Source organism: Xiphias gladius, chromosome 19 (genome assembly GCF_016859285.1).
Source record: "Xiphias gladius isolate SHS-SW01 ecotype Sanya breed wild chromosome 19, ASM1685928v1, whole genome shotgun sequence".
Taxonomy (NCBI): Eukaryota; Metazoa; Chordata; class Actinopteri; order Istiophoriformes; family Xiphiidae; genus Xiphias; species Xiphias gladius.
This window is the reverse complement of record NC_053418.1, coordinates 20,476,588-20,499,445: the sequence shown is the minus strand read 5'-3', so window position 1 is coordinate 20,499,445 and position 22,858 is coordinate 20,476,588. Positions and strand designations below refer to the sequence as shown.

Genomic DNA, 22,858 nt, shown 5'->3' with positions numbered 1-22,858 from the left:
TTTCTTTATGTGCACGTTAAGCTGGGAGAATAAGGATGTGTATGCGCGGGCAGTGCGGAGCCTTCGTCTCAGGGAGCTGCAGAACGTGGAGTGTATGACAGCAGTGCGTGCAGGGTTGGGCTCCATCATTCCCCTGCAGCTGCTCACCATGCTCAGCCCTCTAGAGATGGAGCTGCGCACCTGCGGCTTGCCTTACATCAACCTGGAGTTCCTCAAGGTAAAGCTTACATTTGTCTGAAATCTGTTTATAGTACATTGTTATTATACCCATGTATAATGCATACGTCAATCACACCCATCTACTTCAGAACTGTAAGATTTACATGGGAGGCACCTTATTTATTTTTTTTACAGGTTAGCATTAATCAAATCTGGTCTCAGTATACCCTACTCTTAATGTCTGTAGGCTCACACCATGTATCAGGTGGGTCTGATGGAGACGGACCAGCACATCGAGTTCTTCTGGACCGCCCTGGAGATGTTCACTCAGGAGGAGCTCTGCAAGTTCATCAAGTTTGCGTGCAACCAGGAGCGCATCCCGTTCACCTGCCCCTGCAAGGACGGGGGGCCTGACACCGCCCACGTTCCCCCGTACCCCATGAAGATCGCCCCTCCTGATGGAGCTGCAGGTAATGGCTTAAACGGTTTTAACAGGGCCGTGATTGGACACGAAGGCTGCTATCTCTATGTGACATTCTTCTTAGTGCTGTTGGTGCAGAAACTACTGATAGTGATTATCAAAGCAGCTCATCTTGTCTTGCAACCTCAGACAGACTTTGAACATGTTTTTTGCCATAGCTTGACTCTTTTTGTAAATTAGTAGCTGTGTATTCTGGAGATAAACGCGGCAGTTCCATGTAGGAAAACACACTGTTAGATTTGTGATACTGTATGTGAACTTAACATTCGCAGAAGTGGGATCTCTGAGTTTCCTGAGTCACTATTTAAAATCAGTCTACTAGGGTTTAGTAAAGATAACATAACACTCTTACTCACTTTTATCACCTAGACAAACTTATTATCATAACAGCTAACATTTGCTACACAGAAACTCATTGCACCACTCCAGTTGTAAACAAGACTCATTATGGAGGAGCAGCACTAGGTGATTTCATTGTAATACACCTTCCTGTGTTTCTGCTCTCCAGGTCAGCCAGACTCGCGCTACATCCGCGTGGAGACCTGTATGTTCATGGTGAAACTCCCCCAGTACACCTCTTTGGATGTGATGCTGGAAAAACTGCGATACGCCATCCACTACCGCGAGGACCCTCTCAGTGGCTAAGAAGACTTGACAACCCAGCGTTCCCAAGCGTATATAGCTGCCCCCACCGATCTTACTTTTGACCTCTGCCTCCCTTCACCCCCACACTCCTGGACTTTCTTCTGAGATAGACCACAGTCCTTTATGCTCTGCTGCTCCAACAAAACCACAAATTTAATTTCCCTTTTATTCTAGGTGGCTATCAATGCTTTGCATGTTTATCCCTCCTTTTTTTTTTTTAATTTTTTTTTTTTTTATTGCATTTCATGATTATGTTTGCTTTTTTTAATTTTTTTTTTGGAGGAATTCAGGGAAGATAATCTGAATTAGCACTGACACCAATAACAAGTGTCTGTTCTGGATGCACTGAATTTGACGATGGCATTGAAGTGAAACAACTGTGACACCGTTCTTTTGTTTGCCTTTTCCCTTCCCCTAACTTTAACAGAGGGTTTAACAAGTTTCAGTCAGGTTCTGTGAATTTAACAACTTAACAGGATGACTTCATATCAGCACTTTACAGTTGCAAGTTCAATTCATAAGTGTGGTCTCAGCTAAACTAGATCTGCTCAGAGTTATTACCGTAAAGGCAACAAACAAACTGCTATTGTCCTAATGCTTAACCTAGCTGCCTCCCTCTGTCTCCCCTCTGTGGGGGTGATGTTCTGAAACATGCCTTTGCTGTACAGTAGGAGCCTCTCACTAAAGGGTGATGCTGGTTGTGTGTGAAGAGAAAACCCAAATGATTTTCACAGAAATGTCCGATGTTTGAGACAGAGGTACGACGACTACCAGAAAAAGAGGACATGTGATGCTGCCTATTTTTGACCACGTCAGCTATGAGCAGGCAGAAGATGTGAACTAGTGCTGTACAGGATATTATATTGTTTGCTGCCTGTTTTAAAAAATATGAACTGCTAATGGACAAACTAACTTATGCCTATATAAACTGAAAACATTTTATTCAATTCTCTGAAGAGAGGGTATTTAAGTCATGTAAAAAAAGTCATATTAATCTATTAGTTTATGAAATTACTCTTTGATTTTTCTATATCCAAATAGCTGTGGATGCTTATTAGGTCATGTAGATGGGATAAGAGGGGCCTGCTGGTTCTGGTAAACTGACATTTCAGTTTTGTGAAGCCAGTGTTGCTTTGTGAAAATGGGAAGGAGATGATGTTCTCATGAGCTGCTCTCCCACATTGTTTATGTGCTACTGCTACTGAATGTGCAACAACCCTCCCCCCCTCCCCCCATTCCCCAACATACACAATCTACACACATACACTAGGGAAGGGGTGGTGGATTGTCTTGAGTTCTGCCTTTTCATAGTTTTCTTTAATGAAAGACGAACAGGATTCTGCTGTTTTTGGTTTAATTTTACCCATAACCAAATGTTTAGCTTTGTAAAAATTAAATAGAAAAAAAATGTAAATAGACTGAGTTATGTTTGATGGCAGTTTTTATTAATTGCTAATCCACTTTCCCTTATAATTTTTGTTTTTGGTTTGCACTACTCTTCCAAGATAAGATTCTAAAATGAGCAAACTAGGTGATGTCTGTTGGATATCCAGTTTGTTGTGTTGTTATTTTTTATGAATTTTGGAAATACCAGTAATCTTATCACCTTTGTCTTGTACTCAGATGGATTCAATTTCTTCTACTCATGGTGAAACATGTTTTCTTGTGTGAGTAAAATCGCCATTTTACTTGGATAGAACAGAAAAACAACAGAACTGATATTTGACGCGTACTGGATTGTTGGATTGCTTGCGAGGTTTTTGGTTTTGGTTCATTTCTTTTGAAGGGTGATATACCGCTGCTAACAGGGACGCTCTCTCTCCTACTTCCTCCTCCTCCGGGGGAGTAGATAATGTTAGAAAAAGGACATATCCATACAAAGAGGTGTCGCGATAAAATGTGTGCTGTACATTTACTTGATATTTATTACAATTATTTATGGTTGCATTAACTTAACTTTTACTGTCTTACCTCCACACATCAGAAACGTAACATATCTAAAATGGATTATACAGATGTAAAGAATCAGATGGCATTTGAGATTTCTGTGTCACAATAAAGAAATGTCTTCATGTACAAACACTGTTTGACTGTCCTGCTTTATGTATTTTACATATTGACCCAGACACAACATTTCTGTGTTTCTTTTAATTAATTTTTACTATGATATTGCTCAGGGAAACATTCAGAGTTGTTGGGAAAACATGTTTCATAAACGGATGTTCTCTACTGCAAAATCCCCCCAAAATGGGTCATTTGCCATTTGACATGGCCCAGCAGACTCGCCTGTTATATGTCTACATAGACAACAACTCTTGATCATGATGAATGATGCCTGGGAAGCATGTTTTGTCTCCTTTAGGACATGCTTTTTATGTAAGGCCCCGCGACCAGCCCTGGTTACGTCACCACTGGCTGTAAACCAGACACCTTTTCAAAGCAGCAAGCGCTGGGCCAGGCCAGTTTTAGCTGGATCTCTAGTCATGCTCCTCACAAAGTCACGCTATTTCTTCAGCTCCATTTTGGGCTATATTCAAAGGGAAATATCTACAGCTGCAGAGGCAATGTTTAAAAAGCTTTGTGAGCAAAAATCTGATGTAACTGATAGATTTCTGTTACACTGCAAACTCCTTTTTACATGAGTTGTATATATGGCTCATCCAGCAGAGCTATACTGTGGAGCACCAGTGGTGAGTCGCTCAGAACAGTGTGTTCTCTCAGAAAATGATTTAATAATAATTATTTCTTAAAATTCAGTCTAACATCTCATGTTTTTAAGTAAAATTTCTCATTTTTTATACCAAGTCTACAATGTTAGCCAGGAGGAATTCCAGGAATGTCTCCAACATGTTGACTAGTCGGTTTCAAAGGTACCAGTCATCTGTCCCTCACATACAGCTGTCTACCCTCTTTCTTTCTGACACAAGGGCCCTCCGCCCCTATGTTAATGACCCCCCTGACCAATGTGCAGCTAGGAAAAGTGCCACATCCCTAATAATGCAGCCAATTGAGCGCTTCGAAGTTCAGTGTATTCAAAAGGATGTCGCAACACGCGATGCAACACGTAACTGACCCATAAACAGCTTCTTTAGCAACTTAATGGCAGTGAGGCCATTTAACCTGGCTGGAAAGCACTGCTGTGTAACATAATCCTCCCACTAGGAAGAGTGCAAGACATAGAAACATGCTCTCTGTGTTGACTGATTTCACTTACTGCCTTATTAAAAGTTAGGGGTCAAGTTTAAAACTTTATGATTTACTCCTTCATTCATAAAGGATCGCAGCTGCCCAGGGATGTCATTCTGAATGCAATGTGCCTACCAAAGCATGCCAAAGTTGTGAGGAACTTAATTAGAAAGACAGCTACTGAGACCAGGGATATTGATGAATTGTTGTACAGTGAATAATTTAATGGTACGGGAGAGATTGGAATGAAGCTGCAGCCCAAATAATTTTACGTTTGCACTGTTTAACCATCCCTTTATCAATCAGAAGTTATATCAAAGGGCTTTTACATAGCAAGTGCAATATATATATATATATATATATGGAATGTACACACAAAATACATATCTTATATACTGAAATACTTTGGGTTTCTTTGTTTTCAAGGGGGCGATATATGAAGATTTCCAAAAATCATTTGGAGGATTACCCACTCACTAAACACTTGATATGTCTGGTTATTAAAGATAGACGATTAAGATATACTATATACTGTAAACATATATACTATATGTGTATATCAATTCGACATATAAAACAATACGATAAACCTGCAATAAGCTAATACCGTCCAGGTCTATTTATCACCCTGGTTGTAGTATAAAAACAGTTTACAGAAATGTCTTAGGAAAATAGGAAGCAAACATTAGCCAGAAGTCCATTCATGACCTTTTGTACGATTCTTGGTTAAAGTTTAAGTTGTGAGGAAGTGGTTTGATCTGTATTTTACATACCATCTGCAGCCAGGAATAAGAGACTGTCAGAGCAGGGAAATGAATTTTTAGGCAGAATGTTCAGGAATATAATTTATTAATTTTTAAATACATCTCAAAAGTACAAAAGCAGAAGAACAACATACGAGCACTTTTACAAAGCAGGCGTGCTAAATACAAATGTGATTGCAACCTAAATGTGTCAATCTCTCTAGTCACAAACTGACTCTACCAGAGCAGCATCACAATTACAACATTTTTAAAAGATAAAAAAAATCCCTCCAGCTCCTCACCCTCACATTTGTCTCAGTGCTCAGGAGATTTTCACAGTCTGGAATGATTCGGTCAACGGAGCACATGAACGGTGGGATTTAAGGATTGAGACCGGATAATGGGGGAATAGAAGAAAGGTCAGAAAAACCCGCGGTAGTTGGCCATGCTAGATGATACCAAGCTGTTTTTTCAGCCTCCGCAGTTGCCCCATGCTGATGTTGTTGCCACCGCACACCACGATGACCACAGGGCCCAGGCGCTGGGCCAGCTTGCCCTCATCCTGCAGCCTTTTGATAATGCCACTGTACACAGCTGCCAGGGCAGCACCACAGGCAGGCTCCACCAGGACCTTCTCATCATCTGCAGAAAGAGGAGATACCAGGGGAGATCAGTCTCATGACTGATCTTTTGTCATTTTAGATCTAGTGTGCATCTATTCGGGTGTGGGTTGCACTCACCTACAAAGTGTTCGACAGCTTTTACAGCCTCCTGGTCTGTGACCACTTCTGAGAAAACTGTGTGCTCGTCCACTAGTTTCATCGTCTGTGCGGAGACCCGTGTCAGGCCCAGCGTGGTTGCAACACTGGAGAGTAAAATAAAAAGTCAGTTTTCACCACAACAAGAGTCACTGTAGACAACAAATGCCAGACAGTGTCATTATTTGCATTATGATTAGGTTGTGTACAGTACCTGGTAATTGCAGGTAAAGTGACCAGCTCTCCAGCCTTCATGGCTGCATTGAGGCTATGTGCTCCCATGGTTTCCATGGCTATAATAGGTACATCAGCCCAGTCGGCACGACGCAGTCCCTCCACCACTCCATTCAGCAGGCCTCCGCCTCCCACTGACAGCACTATGGCTCCTGGCTTCTCCCTCATGTCTTGCTCCAGCTCCTTCACCAGAGACGTATGCCCTTCCCTGCACACACAAACACAACCCTGCCCTGTCATTTTTCTACAAGTTCTTTTTTCTTTTTATTTTGGAAAACATAGACATATGCCTACTCTTTCTTTCTCCCCCAAGGCAGTGCTGCTTTCTTAAATGCAAATGCTGATCATAACTTATTGTAAGTAGCCCATGATGTCAACAATTTACGGTTGACTCTAATGCTGCAAGTGGGAGGTCTACTGTGTAAATGAATCACAACCCCTCAAAGCTAGCACTAAGATAAGATACAGTGTATCTGACATAACACCTCATCGGGCCCCTGCAACTGTGCTATGCATGGGTGGGAATGGCAATGTAGGAGAAGAAACTGTCTTATCAGTGCCTCCCCCCTCTATCTCCTGATCACAGATAGATTACTATGCAAGGATTTCTTCAGAGAGCACATAGCGATGCTGACCCAGTCCCCGAGGGTCTAGAAAGACTGAGACTGTCTTACCAGATGAGGGGGTCATCAAACGGAGAGATGAATATCCAGCCAGGGTTATTTGCCACAAGCTGGTGTCCGTATTCAATGCTTTCATTTAGAGCCTGACAAAGAAAAGACACGACTTTATTTAACCCGATGAATCAAAATTATTTTAAGATCATAGAGGATTAATAATAATCTAGTAATGAGCAACCTTGCCATGAATGACCACAGTGGCACCCTCGTCCTTCAGCCTCTCCACTGTGGGATTTGGTGTGACACTTGGAACTACTATGGTGGCAGGTACCCCGAGCTGACGGGCAGAATAAGCTGCCGCCATACCAGCATTTCCTCCTGTTGGGACCAGAGGTGTCAAAGAGTACGCACTCAAACACACCAACAGGACCAAAGATGATTATTACATAGATTTTGGTGCTCACCAGAGCAGCAGACAAACCGCTCACATCCTCGCTCTGCCCACTACATGAAAAAACAAAAGAGACATCACAGTCAGCCAGTTGTAAACACAGCAGCGCGGCGTTCAGATCGGAGATGACACACTTCAGCTGGTCCGCACTGGTTCCGCTGGACCTGTGCCAGTCATCTCAGCCACACCTTCATGAACACAAGCCTCCTTCAAAAACAGGGCGACAGTAGGAAATCATATGACTCACAGTTCTGCAGAGGTGCCCAATGCCCCTGATCTTAAAGGACCCTGTGGGCTGAGATGAATCCAGCTTGAGGTAAACAGAGGTCCCAGCCACTTTGCTCAGGGCAAGGCTCTGCCTCACTGGCGTGACCACATGAAGAGGTTGCTGGGTCTTCATCTCACTGTGAAAAAGACAAGCAGAGAAATGTTGTTTTGTTTTTTTTCAAGAGAAAAGCTCCAAATAGTTCAAAGCACTGAGATGATAAAAGAAATATTTGCAAATGTGATTTTTGTTTTCCAAAATGTTCTAACTTTCTCTTTGCTTACTGATTAAAAAAAAAAAAACATTGATCAAAAATAAAAAGGAAACAGGGATGAATTTTCGAAATAGTTTATTTCAATTTACCAGACTCAGGTGGAAGACAGGACAACGAGCTGCGTTGTAAATAATGACCCCACGCGTCCGTACTCCCATCCCTCTTGCAACCAAAGTGGATATATACCTGCTTGCGCTGTGGGCTTGGCAGAGGAGGCTCACTTGCGGACCAGTAAGCGTCGGGCATTCTGCCAGCGGACCCTCCCAGCGGCCGTGGGGATGAGGGCATTTCTCCAGACAACACTTTTCCACGATGGGTCCCGTGTAGGTTGGGATATTCGCGCAGTCCGCACTGCTCTGACCGGAAGGCCTGTTGCAGTGCATGAGAGAAGACAAGATGTCCCGCCACCCGGTGCCGTCATGATCAGAGAAACTCAGTATTTGAATTACTCTACACCACACAGCTGGAAAGCCTGTAAAAATGTGACTTCCCTAGACTTCATTACACAATTCCACCCTCACGATGTCTTTTGCATGTTCTCTCCCCCTCTAAAGGAATTGCACACACTGCTGGCATAACCAAAAGAGTCACTACTATTTTGCCCCCCCCCCTCGATCTCCCAACTACCAAAAGCGGGCTCCGGCAGCAGAGTCCGTGCGGACGGTTCAAACCTGATCCGGTGATCGTCTCAGGACGAGTGGAATGAAGTGCTTTAAAAGCTCTGTCTGTCAGGTTGTAAATAGCTTATCTAGAGTGCGAACAAAATGAGGCTGACTATAATGTAGGCAGCGGTGGAAGGACGTGCGCTCATGTAGGCTGTACCCAGTCTCTGTAGCCTCCTTTACTTTCCACTTAACCTTGTCTTCAGTCCAGAGGGAACTATTATACATTTTACTCAGTTAGGCCTACATTTGCTTGTCGGCTATAGTTAATCATACTTTACGGATTAAGATATCAACATGACAAACGTGATTATGTTTTATAAATTATAATGAATTGTTGTTGATTGATTAATTGTTATTGTATATATAAAAGTAACTCCGCTGGCTACAACAGTGAGAATGCTGCTTACATGTTTATATATCAGTTATAATAATCCAATTATATAAGTGTGCTTTTATGATGAATAAATGAGTACTTTTACTTTTGAAACTTTAAGATACCTACCTGAAGTAAAATTTCCAATGTGGGGATTTAGAGTGTTTTTATCAGGTAAAGTTTCTAAGTACTTCTTCAAACACTGTGTGTAGGTCACTCTGTCAAGTGAGCTTGCTCATCCTGTCGGGTGAGAAAAGAAAGCTACTAGAACTTGATCAAATTAGCTGCTTTGATTTCAAGCACATTCATCACTACGGCTTCCTTTCTTTTCTAAACACAGATGTGTCCACAAAAAATTAATTCACCACTGAAGAAAATGATATTCTCCAAAGAGGTATTGGAAGGCGGTCTAATCTGCCTTACGCATATACTGCAGGCCTTTGTAATAACATGACAAAGTGCGGACCGAAAGTCTTTATTTTTATTATTTTGTTTGTTTTTTCTTTATAGTGGAGATCTGACCAAAGTGGAAAAAGTGTTGAAAGGCCACTTCAGAAACTACAAGGTGTTAATTCTGTCATGATCAAACTTAGCCTTACCTTAAATAAAAACTTTAAACAAAAGCAATTGTCTCAGTTTGGCATTTAAGGTGTAAGTAGGCCTAATTACATATTTATCTTTGCAATCAGTGGTATGTGTTGAAAAACCGAAAGGCATCTCTCTGTAGTGCAAATGCTATTTTTTTCATGTTATTAATATTATATTTTGTCCATCGCATAATTTTAAACCTTGAACAATGAATGCAAAACATTTCCCCATTAAATGGGTGGAGGATATATAACAGTAATGAAAAACCATTTCACAACCTTGTGTGTACTCAAAATGTACAACAGAAGACTTAAAGTTTTTACCCTACAGTGTGACACTCGGTTATTTTTTTTTACAATAACTCACTTGTGATATAAATAAAAGCTATAGGCTTTTTTTCACACCTGACAATTTGACTTGTCAGAGCAGGAAAAGCACAGGCGGGGCCAATTACATTAGCAATGACTCCATTTCATTTAAATGCCCCAGTAAAAGCCATACCAGTAAGCCAGCATGCACAATATCGGGCACCCCAAACTGGCACAACTTAATGTAATTCAGCCATCATAAATGCTATTAATTACATGTGTGTTCTTCCTGCTGTTTCATACCAAAATGCCTCCTGCGAAAAAGACTTTAATTACTTTTTCTTAGTTTGCAGGAAATTACAAGACTACTGGTGTCAAGGCCAAAGGCTACTCTGTAAAGGATTGTTACACCATCTGCTGGTGAGGAGCTGCACGTACATTTTTTTTTTTCATTTATTTTTCTTTCTGAGCAGTTGAGTTGCATCAGTCTGCCTCATTTCCTGGAAATATCAGACAAAATTTTGCTTATGTCTGCAGAATTTCTGCAAATTATATTGTTACTCAGTCATCAGGGCTAGTAAAGAGTCATTTATTGTTACCTAGGCTATCTATATTTACCATTAAGGCTGCAAGTAATTTTGAAAATGTAAATACTGAACAAGACTTGAAATACCTGCAAGGGCGTTCAGTGTAGAAGCCCCTTTTTAATAATTTATTCTGTGTGAGTAGTGCAGACACAGCTCTTTTGACACAGTAGAAGAGAATAGATCAGTTGTCATAATTTCAAAAGCCACAAGAAGAACAAAAACTTTATTGATTTAAAATTTATAAAGCAGGTTCTGTCAGTGGTCAAATCTGCATCAGCAAACTAAACTCCAGCAGCAGATTCTGTAAGATGACGAACAGTTTTCATTAGAGTAAAAGCCTTGCAATAAATCTGGAGTCCCAGCGTAAAAGGTGCCATTCATCAGATATGGCACTTTAGTAACATCTGGTGGTGATCATGGTGGCAAAAAAAGCTAAGAACGTGTTTTGAGGGACCATACAAAATCTTATTCTTGGTAAAATTATTTTAAAAGTGGCCCTCATGATGCAATTACAAAGTTGATTTGACAACAGTGGAACTAGTTTTGCCCACATGAAGAGTGCATGACTGAGACTTCCATGCTTAATTTTTGCCCAAATGTCATAAAGTACTTACTGCCATACAAACAGATATCTTGACTCGTCAGAACAGGGAAAGCACAAGTCTAATTAATATCATTATTAAGAGATGGCTCTGTTCCATTGAAGTGCACCAGTGAGCCATGCTAATTAGCTAGCATACACAATACCAGGGCGCTGGAACCAGCAAAACTCAAGGGTCTGCAGCCACATAGTTAATTAGACCTGCCCTGTGCTTTTCCTCCTATGACCTAACGAAATGTCTGCAGTGGAAAAGGTGTATTGCTTGGTCGACAGCAGAAATCCTAGCGCTCTAGACCAGTAATACTGTCTTTGTGTGAATAAATACTGTGTGTCTTCTATTTAAATTACTGCTTACAACCACATTTGAATTTTTTTGGCCATTTGGGGGCAGCTTAACAAGCTAAAAACACACCACTAACATACAGTAAAACCTTGAAGTTGGTCATTTACACATCCAGCAGAAGTGGGGCGAAATTAGTATTAGCATTTAGAGTTGTGTTTCTGGCCACCTGATGAATATAAGCCCAACATCTGCTCTTCTTTTAGCTCTGTTCTGCTCTCCACAAACTCTGCTTAGGTTAATGTGTATCTGGCACCTTAGCTGTTAGATGCTTCACTAGCTAGTTGTTAACTCTGTCTGTCTGTTTTTTTTGGTGCTGGGCAGATAGTGCACAGTCAGAACTTTTTCGCTGAAAACAGCTGCCTCCTGTGGCTGAAAACAACCTTGATGAAGGTGGAGTTTGTGGACTGGAAACCGAAACAGTGAGCTAAAAGCCGCTCAAATGCTCAGAGCTGAGGGGAACTGCTGACTCGGGAAAACTGTCTGTGGGTTTGCCACTATGGGCAGTAACTTTCACATTACATAGCCAGCTGATACATTTTATTTATTTATTTTTCATTTAATTTTTATAGAAAATATATGCAGCTTTAAGGTGTTTGTGTGTGTTGGTGACCAAATTCAGCCTAAATCATACTGCATTTGTGCAATTATTATTGCATTATTCCAAGATGGTTCCACAACTGTGAGCCCCATAGTATAATAATCATAATTTATGGCATCTATTAGGTACTTTTGCTGTGTTATGTATTTGGAGTGATTTGTTGATGGATCCAGATACACACAAACTGTATGTAGCTCCTCTGAAACTTGCCGAATTTATTGTATTAGCGTTAATATTGGATTATTAGAAGTTCTGTCTCCACCAACTAGCAGTGGCTGTCAGAAATTCCTGAACTCAGCGCTGAAATGAATGGTTTTGGTCCCACTTGCCTGCTCATTATTATGGTCTGGGGTATTACTCAGCACAGGTGGGGCACCATTAAGGTAGGTGCCCCCCTTTTTTGTACCTTCACCCCCTGACCTTACAGAGTCTATGAACGCCCCCGACCTGAAAGTTGGCCAACATCTGCTTTTCCACTTTTTAAATGGTTTGTAAGACGTTTAAAAACCAAAACAAAGCATTCCTGAGTGCTACATTCATTAATTGTGCTTTTCTCTTCCTGACTCAGGCTCCCACAGACCTTCATGCCTCCCTCGGCACAGCGCTCCGAAATCCGCTATGGCAACAGGGGAAAAAAGACGAGAGAGAGAGAGAAAAAAAAGGAAAAGATTTGACAACATGGCGCACTTTCCTTGAGAAAAGTTTCTCCTGAACGCCACACAGCTCCGTTTTTGTGGATTTTCCCCGCAGTTTGTCGACCCCTGCACTACAACGTTGACTTTTTGGCTACATTTTGAACAGCTCTTAATGCATAAACAGTCGATAGAAAAGTCAACAAGAGGAGTGTGATGGGATGAGAGCGATAACCCGTCTCACAAACCAAAGCAGTCAGACAGGATGGAGAAGCAAGCGACTCTGAAAGAAAAGGTAAATAGATTGAAAACAACTACTTTATACGCTGTCGTGCGAGCTGCCGTTTTTGTAGTTGTTGGCATTTTATTGCCTCCTGAATAACACTTTTTTTTTTTTTTTTTTTTTTTTTTTTTTAACTTCGCGTCCTGGACAGGAAATACCAAATGACCATTCCAGCGAAAAACTCGTAAAAAGTCCTCTATCGATTTTCCAGTCATGCATACTGAGCTGTACTGCACAGTGTATGTGTGGGCTCTCCTGTCGCAGACCATAGCCAACCTAAATGGGATTTAATGTCAGCGGAAGATCATACAGATTACAAAATAGGCTGTAAACTCCAACCACACTCGTTTTGTTATTGCATGAACAGGGAGGCGCGCACTGCCAAACTCCTACAGTGGCAGTATGTTTGCGTGTGTTGAGTGAGTCAATCCACATCATTCCCCAGCAAAACTGTAAATATGAGCGGCTCGGAGTCAATTTGCCTCCGGAGTTCTGAATTAATCTCCCTCTCTCTCCCCCTCTCCTTCTGTTTAAGTTGGTAGGGTGTCCTCTGTATTGGTCTAGGCTTTCATTATCTGTCACTCTCCACCCTTCCTGCCCAGTGCTGCCCACATACTGTAGGCAGACCCCAGTACTGTGTAGCACGAGACAACACAGATAGGACCTTTGTGTAAAGTCCCTGAGATTAGTTCTCGTCTCTGCGGTCCTGCTAACCAGCTGAAATCAGCTGGTTGAGTGTTTGTGTGAAGGGTAAACCTACATGCTCTTGGGCCGTGGAAGCACTAATCTATAATAGATGCTTTTCCTGACATTTCTGTGAGACACTGAGTGTCAGTATGCATGACAGTGCTGTCAGGTGTGGTGTGGACTGCACCCCCTCAGTCTGTTTGTGTATTTCTGAGAGGTGGGTTGCCTCTCATGGCACTACCAGCAACAAACCCAGCAGCTGGTGCTTGTTTTAAAACCCTTGTGCACATACCCCACTGGTTTACTTAAACTCTTGGTGATTCTGCAGCATAATGGATCTTTCCTCGTGTACAGGGGTTGAATTGGCTTTTAGAGGCACGATATAAAACACTGGACACTTAAAAGTCCAGCCCAAGTAAAGCAGGAAGTCAATCCTTTCCATATTGCTGTCCTGTGATTGAAAAGATAATTTGATGATTATCACGAAGAGAAGAAATAGTAAAGGTGGAAAAGTTGAAGGTCAAAGGGTGCTATAAAGCAACTGATTAGTACGGCACTGTAACTTGATGTTGAATCAGCTTGATACCCAAAGCCCTCATGTCTGCTGCTCCTACTCCCTGGGCCTCTGGAAGTAATTACCAAGCCTGCCCTATCCCAGAATTCAGTCCGAGGAGGTGTGGTGAGAAAGAGGTATAATGGAAGCTGGGCCAAAAAACATGCAACCCGAGATGGATTTCATGATTCACTAATACTCAGCAAACCGTCCATGTTAAATGGATACGGCACTCACCCACTTAATCAATCAGACTTTATTGGTTGGATGCAGCTACAGTAGGACCTGAATCAATATGATAATTGGTTTACACTCTCATGGTTTGCCTGCCAGTGGGTTCAGGAGTGTAACAAGTTGAATATGAATGGGAACAATAATAGATTCACTCCCACATTAATGCTGCTGGCCTTTGCTCTATAGCAGGTATTATCCTGTCCTGGTAGGAGATTTATCAGTGTAATCAAGATGTCTTTAGTCGGCTGAACTTTACGCTACTGTTGTGTGTCTAAACGTCTGTATAAAAGAATAACAAGTAAATGACTGTGAACATCATAATAAATACAGGCTTAATTTTGAACTAATAGGATGTGAAAGATAAAACCTTAATTGCCAAAGACCGACCCTATTTTAAACTGTGATGAAGCTCTCCTACGTACACAAAGGTCAGTTAAACCATACTACATGAGCAAAATCAGCAATCTCACTAGAATCCTATTCTCCGGAAAAAAAGAGAATCAGACAGCCTTTTGTCTACAATAATTCAACATGGATTATTTTTGGAAACCTCTTTTGAATCTATAGTCATGACAGAGTATACCCCTAAAGATAAATTGATTGTTCATTTAGTTTTATATTACTATTTTTTCTAATATTGTAGAGTGGGATTTGGAGTGGACTTTATATGCTGTGTCTCAGTGTGCTAATCTATAAATTATTAAATTTTGATTTGAGCCAAATTAAATTCATACACGTATATGGATCCTATCCTCCCTGGTTCTTATGGATATTTCTTTTACAGCAGACATTGACACTGACTTGTCACAGCAGAAAAATTACAGGCGGGACAGATAACAATGGCTTAGTCTCCCAGAAAGCCATATCACTGAGCTAGCATGCACAATACCAGGATCCTGACACTGGTGGCACTTAATGGAATTCAGCCATTATTAATGTTATTAAGTACAGCCGTGCTTTGCCTGCTATGACAAGTCAAAATGTCTGCTGTGAAAAAGGTTTATTGATCTCAGTCGTCACATTGGACCACAATATATATGTTTCTATTATTTGTCTTACATAATTGTCATACGCTGTTTCAGAAAAACCCATCACATTTATACATGAAAATTCCTTCACACTTCAGCTGCATGTTCTAACAACTGTATAATCAGGTACCACTGGCCAATGTGTGTCTCTAGTAGAGCAGTTTGGTATAAAATAAAGGCACTCTGACAGTTGACACTTAACTGTCAAACATTTTTCAGTCACACTGATTATAGCTCTTTCACTCCCCTCTGTCCGTTTCTCCAGTTTTCGATCTTTGGTTCTCGGACAGTGGGCAGACCTATCCGGTGTGTTGCCGGAGACGATGGGGCCAGGTATGGGCTCAGCAAAGCAGAGTTCATGGAGAAAGTGCAGCAGAGCAACGAGGCGTGTCAGCGTGGCGACTTTCAGGCGGCCGTTCGTTTGTACAGTGATGCCCTGCAAGCCGACCCACAGAACTGCATCCTCTATAGTAACCGTTCAGCAGCTCTTCTCAAACTGGGACAACACCAAGCTGCTCTGGATGATGCTGAAAAAGCTTGTGAGCTCAATCGCAAGTGGCCCAAGGTAAGTGTAGATCTTTTGTTGCAACAATGCAACAACATAAGAAAGGAAGAAGGGAGGAGTTCTGAGTTTTTCATGCATTTTGTCTTTTTAAATAAATGATTGACTTTTCTCAAGTGCACCAATAGAGTGTCATTACCAAGGATTGTAAATCTAAAACAAATCAGATTTGGTTGCTCTAATGTCCATATCGTTGCCAATTTCAGCTTTAATTATCAGAATGTAGTTGCACAGATTGAAATGGGGATCTGCTGTTTTTTAAATGTAAGGAATTTCAAGTATGTTTAATAAAAAAGGATTTTTGGAAAAGTGTTGCTTACAAAAGTGACATTTTGTCGGTACATTAGGTAATGAGGTAGTACTGTAGTTGTATGATTGTTGTTGTACTAGAGATTATTTTGTACCATTGTTTTTTTTCCTTACAAATAGATGCTTTATCTTCAATTCAAAGTGTTTCAAATTCTACTTTTCACTCCTCAGTTGCATTCTCGTGGCTGCTGATCAATACATTTTTCTTGGGACTTGTCTTTGATCTTGTCCAGGCTGTGTGGATCAACCTGCAATAGATTTCACATTACTCAGCCACAGAGATCTCTAGGAGACCAATTCCTCTCAGTGATAGAAATGCATTGATTTCATGATTTAGCATGGAGGGATGCTTTTGTGCTTTAAGAGAGAGATTGATGATAATGTGGTAGAGTGGTATTGATGATAATTTGTCGCTACCAATGATGCATCAGTGGCCACCTCTTCTTTGATGTGAGGTCATGTATCTTCGGATGCTAAGGTAGGTTTCCTCCTCTGTAATGTGTCATTGCAGTGAGAACTGAGACAGTCACTTTTTATTACATAGATAATGCTGTGTGCTTGCTGCATTGTCCCATAGTATATGGGCTTTTCAATAGTAAAAGAATAGTAAAACTCTTATAGATGAATACCGTTCACAAATGTAGTCCTGCCAGCTCCTATTGTTTTCTATAGTTTTTCTTGTTTATCTTGTTATGAATGTACAGTTGCTGTCCAGCAGTGGTTCTAGATGTTTTTCAGTAATTCATTAATCATTAATCATTTGATATTTCAATTCCACAACAACAGTCTCCACTCCATGTCATCACCTCTCATTCTGTAGCATCTGAGCAGTAACATAGAGTACATCTTGTTCATTTGGGAGAGATTTCATAACCTTTTGAGGCCAGGGAGGCTAAACTGTAACTGAAAATCCCTGCCAAAATCATTCTCCTTTCTCCTTTTTATATGCTATCCAAGTACAATGAAGTCTTTATGGTCTGACTGGGGGATGGTTGGCGTAATCTCTGCTTATTCCAGGATTTACTGCCTGACAGCTTTTACTCTCATGCCGCAGTTTGTGTTAGCAGACTTGTTGTCAGTGTATAGCCTCACCCTTGTGTTTTACTTGGTAACGTGAGACAAAGGGATTAATATGTCTGTGATATTGGCAATTATACAGAGGGTTGCATGCTCATGTTTTAAATTAGGTTTCTTGAATCACCACTGGGGGTCAGTCTTGTCAAACAAGAGGGACTTTACAAGTGTTTTCTCTGTGCAGGACAAAAAGACATTCAAGCAATTTAATAATCCAAGATGCTTCTTTTTTTACATTCACTGGGTTCAGGGAAAGCTTAAAGTTCATCATGACTGGTCTTCATCTCTATGGTAGAAATGTGCTTAAACATATATTGACACCCCCACCAAGGAGAATTTTGTGGGAGGTGGGTTTTCTACTTGATAAATGTACAGGGCGAGGCCAAGGTCACAACAAATCCATCTTCCAGTTTTTTTTTCCTCAGTTATATCAGGAAGAAAATCACATATAACCCAACTCTGGTCTAAACTCTGGTCTTCTAATGAGATAATTTTGTATTTTCATATCCCTTTTGTATAGTGAATATGAATGAATAGTGATATGTATTACAATTCCTGTATGCAGTTAGTGCTGCCTCAAAGAACTGATGAGTAATAGTGTTCTTGACACTCAATGCATTGGCCTTGGGGAAAGAAAGGTGTGGCGTTGTACAGTCCATCTGCTATGCCTGGATGTTTGATGGAGGAATAGGGATTAAATCACAGGAGAGTACTGGCATTCAGATCGTGTGAGTGCATAATATCATCAGTCATAACACCCTATGACTGCACTTCTGGACTGGCCCGTCAAACGGTGACAGGCATGGTTTTGCTGCCCCAAGCACCAGCAGCCCACCCTCCCGAAGCCCACAGCCAGCCTGTGAAGGAACCCCCTGTCTAATCTGTCAGATTTCCCTGCTGTAAGTGCCAGAAAACACATTCTGAAAGAAGAAAGAAAATGTGTGGTTTAATGACCCAAGACAGCTTTAGGCCCTTTGTACCCCACCCTCTTACTGAATATAAAAGGTTTAAATGAGAACAAAATAGGGTGTCATTTCATAGAAAAGGGGCCACACTTCTGTGTGTCTGTTCACATTTTGTCTCTATTAGCCAGTGTGGAAGGGAAATTGAGAGAAAATGTGTGGTGTATAATCAAGCTTTCATGTGCATGATTCATTTTTAAGTACAAAAGGATTGATACTCTAGAAAACTCCTAAACTTTAGCTAACACTTTTTGATAGGCATGTCTATGCCATTTACTGTACGTAAGATGGAAAACATTTCAGCATCTATTTGTGGTGAGTATTTTGTTATTCTGTGTTGCGCCGCAACTGTTCTTTAGGTCTATACAAGTGATTGAGAGGACAATTCCCTTCTAGATGGATTCCCTGTCTATTCTGCTCTTCCATCTGGTCCCTCCCTCTTAACATGGCTGTTTCAGTGACATGTTAAACAAACAGCCCTTTCTGCTATCACTCCCATTCTTCTGCTCGAGCGCTGACAGGAGAGTTCCCAGGGAACCAAAAGACAACTGGCACTGAAGTGTCAGGGGAAACATCTCTATCATTTGCATATCTTCTGATTGTAGGTTATGATGGTGCCTATCAAGGGTATTCTGTCGCCTCAATTTTTAATTGCCAAAGTTGCCACTGACAACCACTCATAATGATGGGTAAAACCCATCAAGGCTTGTTTCTCAGATGGGCCTGTACATTTTTTTTTCTGTGCATGCAATTAAATTTTTCTTTTTCATGAACATTAAAATGTCCATTTACATCCCAGTGGAGGGCCTTGGGTTTAACTGAGACAATGAGTGTTTGCCTTGGAAAAGGTCATGGTGTGTGGAGTGGTGAAAGAGGACTTTAATTACAGCAGCAGCATATCCAATAATTGTGTAAGGAGTGGATGCTGACACCCTTAAGAGGTATAAAGCTTTTTTTTCCTGCAGAGCTGGGTGATGACACTGGCTTTTGCTGTCAATGTGCCCGGAACGAAGACGAAATGATTTGTGTGGGTGACTTGAAGACCTCATCCTTTGCCACTCTCAGCAGCGCTTTGCTTTTCATGTGGATGAAAGTCACTGGGTTGTAATGCTCCCCTGTTGGTATGACAGTCCGTTAAACCAGCTTTCATCTGATCTCCGTGTGTGCAAAGAATAAAGAACCTGTCTTTTGATCTCACGTGGAGAGTCGTTATAGCTCTTGTACCTTTCTTAATGCTTTCATTCGCACCATCTGAAATATTTATCTCAACATTTTGGTGACATGTCCTATTATTCTGATACATGCTGAATAATGAACTGAAAACTTCACAGTGAAGCCACAGTAAGTAGAATAAAAATAACTGTGTATCTGTTTGTAGAGAAGAGAACATGTATTAGGTGGCCTGTTTGTTCTAATGAAGTATAACACTGAGTTATACTATAATTTGTAATATCGTAATTTAGTGTTTGTGTTATTTTAAATTGTTTTAGCTGAAATAACATTGCAGTACTAAAACTGTCAACATTCCTCTATGGATGGCTTTGTCAGTCTGTCTGTAGGTCCACCACTTTGATCCTGGCTGAAATATCTCATCAACTATGAGATGGATTGCCATGAAATGGGGTACAGACATTCATGGTCTTCAGAGGAGGAATCTTATTGACTTTGGTGATCCCTTGACTATTTCTTTAGAAAATAAATGCAGAATTCTGAACTCTATATGTATATTGGGCCATTCTATGCATCAAAGAATATTTATAATATCCCTTGATGAATATTTATGATTAGCATGATCTGGTTTGATTTGAAAGAACTGAATGTAGCTGACATCAACCTCCATACCTGCCTGTAGTTATGAATAAATACAGTTAGGTACATAAGTATTTGAAAAATGACAGAATTTTTGTAATTTTGCTTCTGTATACCACCACAATAGATTTGAAACGAAGCCATTACGATATGATTGAAGTGTAGACTTTCAGCTTTAATTCAAGGTGTTTTACAAAAATACCACGTTAACCGTTTAGCAATTGCAGCCATTTCTATACATTGTCCCTAATTTTCAGAGGATCAAAAGTAATTTGACAAACTAAAATAATTATCAGGATTATTTTTGATAGATGAAAATCTTTTGGAGTCAATGACTGAAGTCTGGAACCCATGGACGTCACCAAATGCCGAGTTTCTTCCCTTGAGATGCTTGCCAGGCCTTTACTGCATCCACCTTCATTTGCTGCTTGTCTGTGGGTCTTTCTGCCCTCAGTTTTGTCTTCACTAAGTGAAAAACACGCTCAGTTGGGCTGAGGTCAGCTGACTGACTTGGCTATTGAAGAATATTCCATTTCATGAGAAGCTCTTGGGTTGCTGTCGCAGTATGTTTTGGTCATTATCAATCTGTACTTTGAAACAGCATTCTATCATTTATGCAACATTTGGCTGAATCTGAGGAGATAGTATAGCCCTATACACTTCAAAATTCATCCTGCTACTTCTATCTGCAGCCACATCATCAATAAACACAACTGACACAGTTCCATTGCCAGCCATACATGCCCATGAATGACACTGTGTCCACCATGTTTGACGGATGATGCGGTATGCTTTTGGATCATGAGCAGTTCCTTTCCTTCTCTACACTCTTCTCGTCCCATCATTCTTGTACAAGTTAATCTCGGTTTGATCTGTCCAGAGAATCTTGTTCCAGAACTGGGCAGGCTTTTTTAGATGTTTTCTGGCAGAGTGTAGTCTGGCCTTTCTGTTCTTGAGTGTTACCAGTGGTTTGCACCTCTTTGCTAAACCCTCTGTATTTACATTCATGAAGGCGTCTCTTGATTGTAGACTTTGAAAATGATCTGTCTACCTCTTCAAGAGCTTTCTTGACCTGGTTAGATGTTGTGAAGGGTTTTTCTTCAGGGAAAGAATTCTGCGATCATCCACTTTAGTTGTCTTTCGTGGTCTTCCAGGTCTTTTGGTGTAGCTGAGCTTAGCAAATTGTTTATTTGGCTTTTCCTAAAGTTTCTGCGATCTGTCCGATAGGTTTGTTTTGTTTTTTCAGCCTAATGATGGCCTCCTTCATTTTTATTGACAGCTCTTTGGACAGCATATTGAGAGTTCCCATGAACAGCTACAAAGTGCAAATTCAACACATGAAATCCACTCCAGACCTTTTATCTGCTTAATTTTTCATGAAATAATGAAGGAACAAGCCACAGTCATGAAACTGATCAATTGTCAATTGTCCAATTACTTTTGAGCCTCGGAAAAGGGACTATGTATAAAAATGGCTGTAAATCCTAAATGGTTAATGCTATATTTTTGTTAAACCGCTTGAATTTAAGCTGGACGTCTACACTTTCTACTCAGATCCATTGTGGTGGTGTACAGAGAGAAAATTACGAAAAATTGTGTCACTGAAAAATACTTATACCTAACTGTAGTTATAAAGTACGAATGCCTCTAGTTAGTCGTGAGAATACCAAAAGCAGAGGCTCACTATGATATTGTGCAGAGAGAGTTGCTCACTACGTAGAATTCTCAATTCTGATGTGGGCCTATAGTTTCTTGCCTTTTTGTGCTTTTTAAATTATTGGGTTATGGTGAAAAATGGGGCACTGGAGCTCATCTACAACTGCATATCCTTCACAAGTTTCTGCTACACAGACAAGGCATATTTCATGATTGTAGTTGTCAGAAGTAATTACTGATGTCTTTCTGAAGTTATCAGATGAGCTCAGACAATTAAAATTGAGTGATGAGGCTGAGAGGATCTCCATTCATAAAAAACAGAAAAACGTTTGAGTTGCAAAACACAAATACAGCCATAAAATTTAGCAAATATAAATAATTGGCAAACACATAGTGGAAAATTAATAGATTTATTGGAAGATGCGTGACTTAAAGGAATATATTAACTTATCCAAAGTTAACACAAATCTTTGACACTATACAAGATCATAGAAGATCTAGTATGCAGTCCTAGTTATATATCCTCGAGTATTGATACAGCTGTTATGCATGATAATACGACTGTATGTTCAGTAGATTAAAGTAACTTTGATTTGTTTAAATAATCTGAAAAGCACCAGACTGCACATTATGGAAAAAAAATGCAGCTCTGATCTAAACGGAATAAATGCTATTTGCTTAAAAGTTGGTTCATGCCTTCAGTTTTTGTTATCTGTAATCTCAGTGTTTGTTGATCATGAGTTTGTTGGCCATCTGAACACTGCAGCAATGTTTTTAAGTAAGAGGTTTTACGGATATGACAGTGTACGTTTCCAACTGTCTCTCTTCATGAAAATGTGTGCTCTGGGTTAAAAAAAGGTCTTCCCGCCAGTTTCCCCTCTCCCACTGCTGCGCTGCTGTTTTCCAGCGTAGCTCCAGCACTCACCATGGAGAGAGTAGAGTCATGAACCACTAATAAGTGGGTTCCGTTTTGCCTTTACCCAGCCGAGGCTTGAACTAATGAACAAATCAAATGAATGGCATGTAATTATAGACCAGAGAGAGCAGTACGGACAGAGGGTTGGCGCTAGCGGGCACAAACCTGAAATTATTTGTCTGGAAAATCTGTGAAATGAGCGAGAGCAGTTAAATTCTGTCTTTTTCCTTTAGAAGGCCGTTGTGGCTAAGCAGCGCGGCACATATATACGGGC

The 22,858-nt window shown here is 40.7% G+C and overlaps 3 protein-coding genes across 4 annotated transcripts in view; 2 read left to right on the top strand and 1 right to left on the bottom strand.

The window, feature by feature from the left end:
- The window catches only part of LOC120805054 (probable E3 ubiquitin-protein ligase HECTD4), a 38,278-nt gene extending 34,913 nt beyond the window's left edge, over window positions 1-3,365 (top strand). For both annotated transcript variants that reach the window (XM_040154896.1, XM_040154895.1), the window contains exons 74-76: window positions 22-217; window positions 407-629; window positions 1,149-3,365. In XM_040154896.1, coding sequence (XP_040010830.1) covers window positions 22-217; window positions 407-629; window positions 1,149-1,285 — 556 coding nt within the window. In that variant the 3' untranslated portion in view covers window positions 1,286-3,365. The remainder of the gene's footprint in view (window positions 1-21; window positions 218-406; window positions 630-1,148) is intronic.
- Window positions 3,366-5,662: 2,297 nt separating this feature from the next.
- Window positions 5,663-7,934, bottom strand: LOC120805291 (L-serine dehydratase/L-threonine deaminase-like). Its single transcript, XM_040155402.1, has 8 exons — window positions 7,906-7,934; window positions 7,525-7,681; window positions 7,291-7,330; window positions 7,065-7,204; window positions 6,881-6,972; window positions 6,187-6,414; window positions 5,955-6,079; window positions 5,663-5,856 (listed from the first exon to the last, which is right to left on the bottom strand). The coding sequence occupies exons 2-8, from the start codon at window positions 7,675-7,677 to the stop codon at window positions 5,663-5,665; spliced, it is 972 nt and encodes a 323-aa protein (XP_040011336.1). The 5' UTR covers window positions 7,678-7,681; window positions 7,906-7,934.
- Window positions 7,935-12,553: 4,619 nt separating this feature from the next.
- Window positions 12,554-22,858, top strand: part of LOC120805289 (tetratricopeptide repeat protein 28-like) — a 162,138-nt gene continuing 151,833 nt past the window's right edge. The window contains exons 1-2 of the mRNA XM_040155400.1: window positions 12,554-12,806; window positions 15,562-15,861. Coding sequence (XP_040011334.1) covers window positions 12,777-12,806; window positions 15,562-15,861 — 330 coding nt within the window. The 5' untranslated portion in view covers window positions 12,554-12,776. The remainder of the gene's footprint in view (window positions 12,807-15,561; window positions 15,862-22,858) is intronic.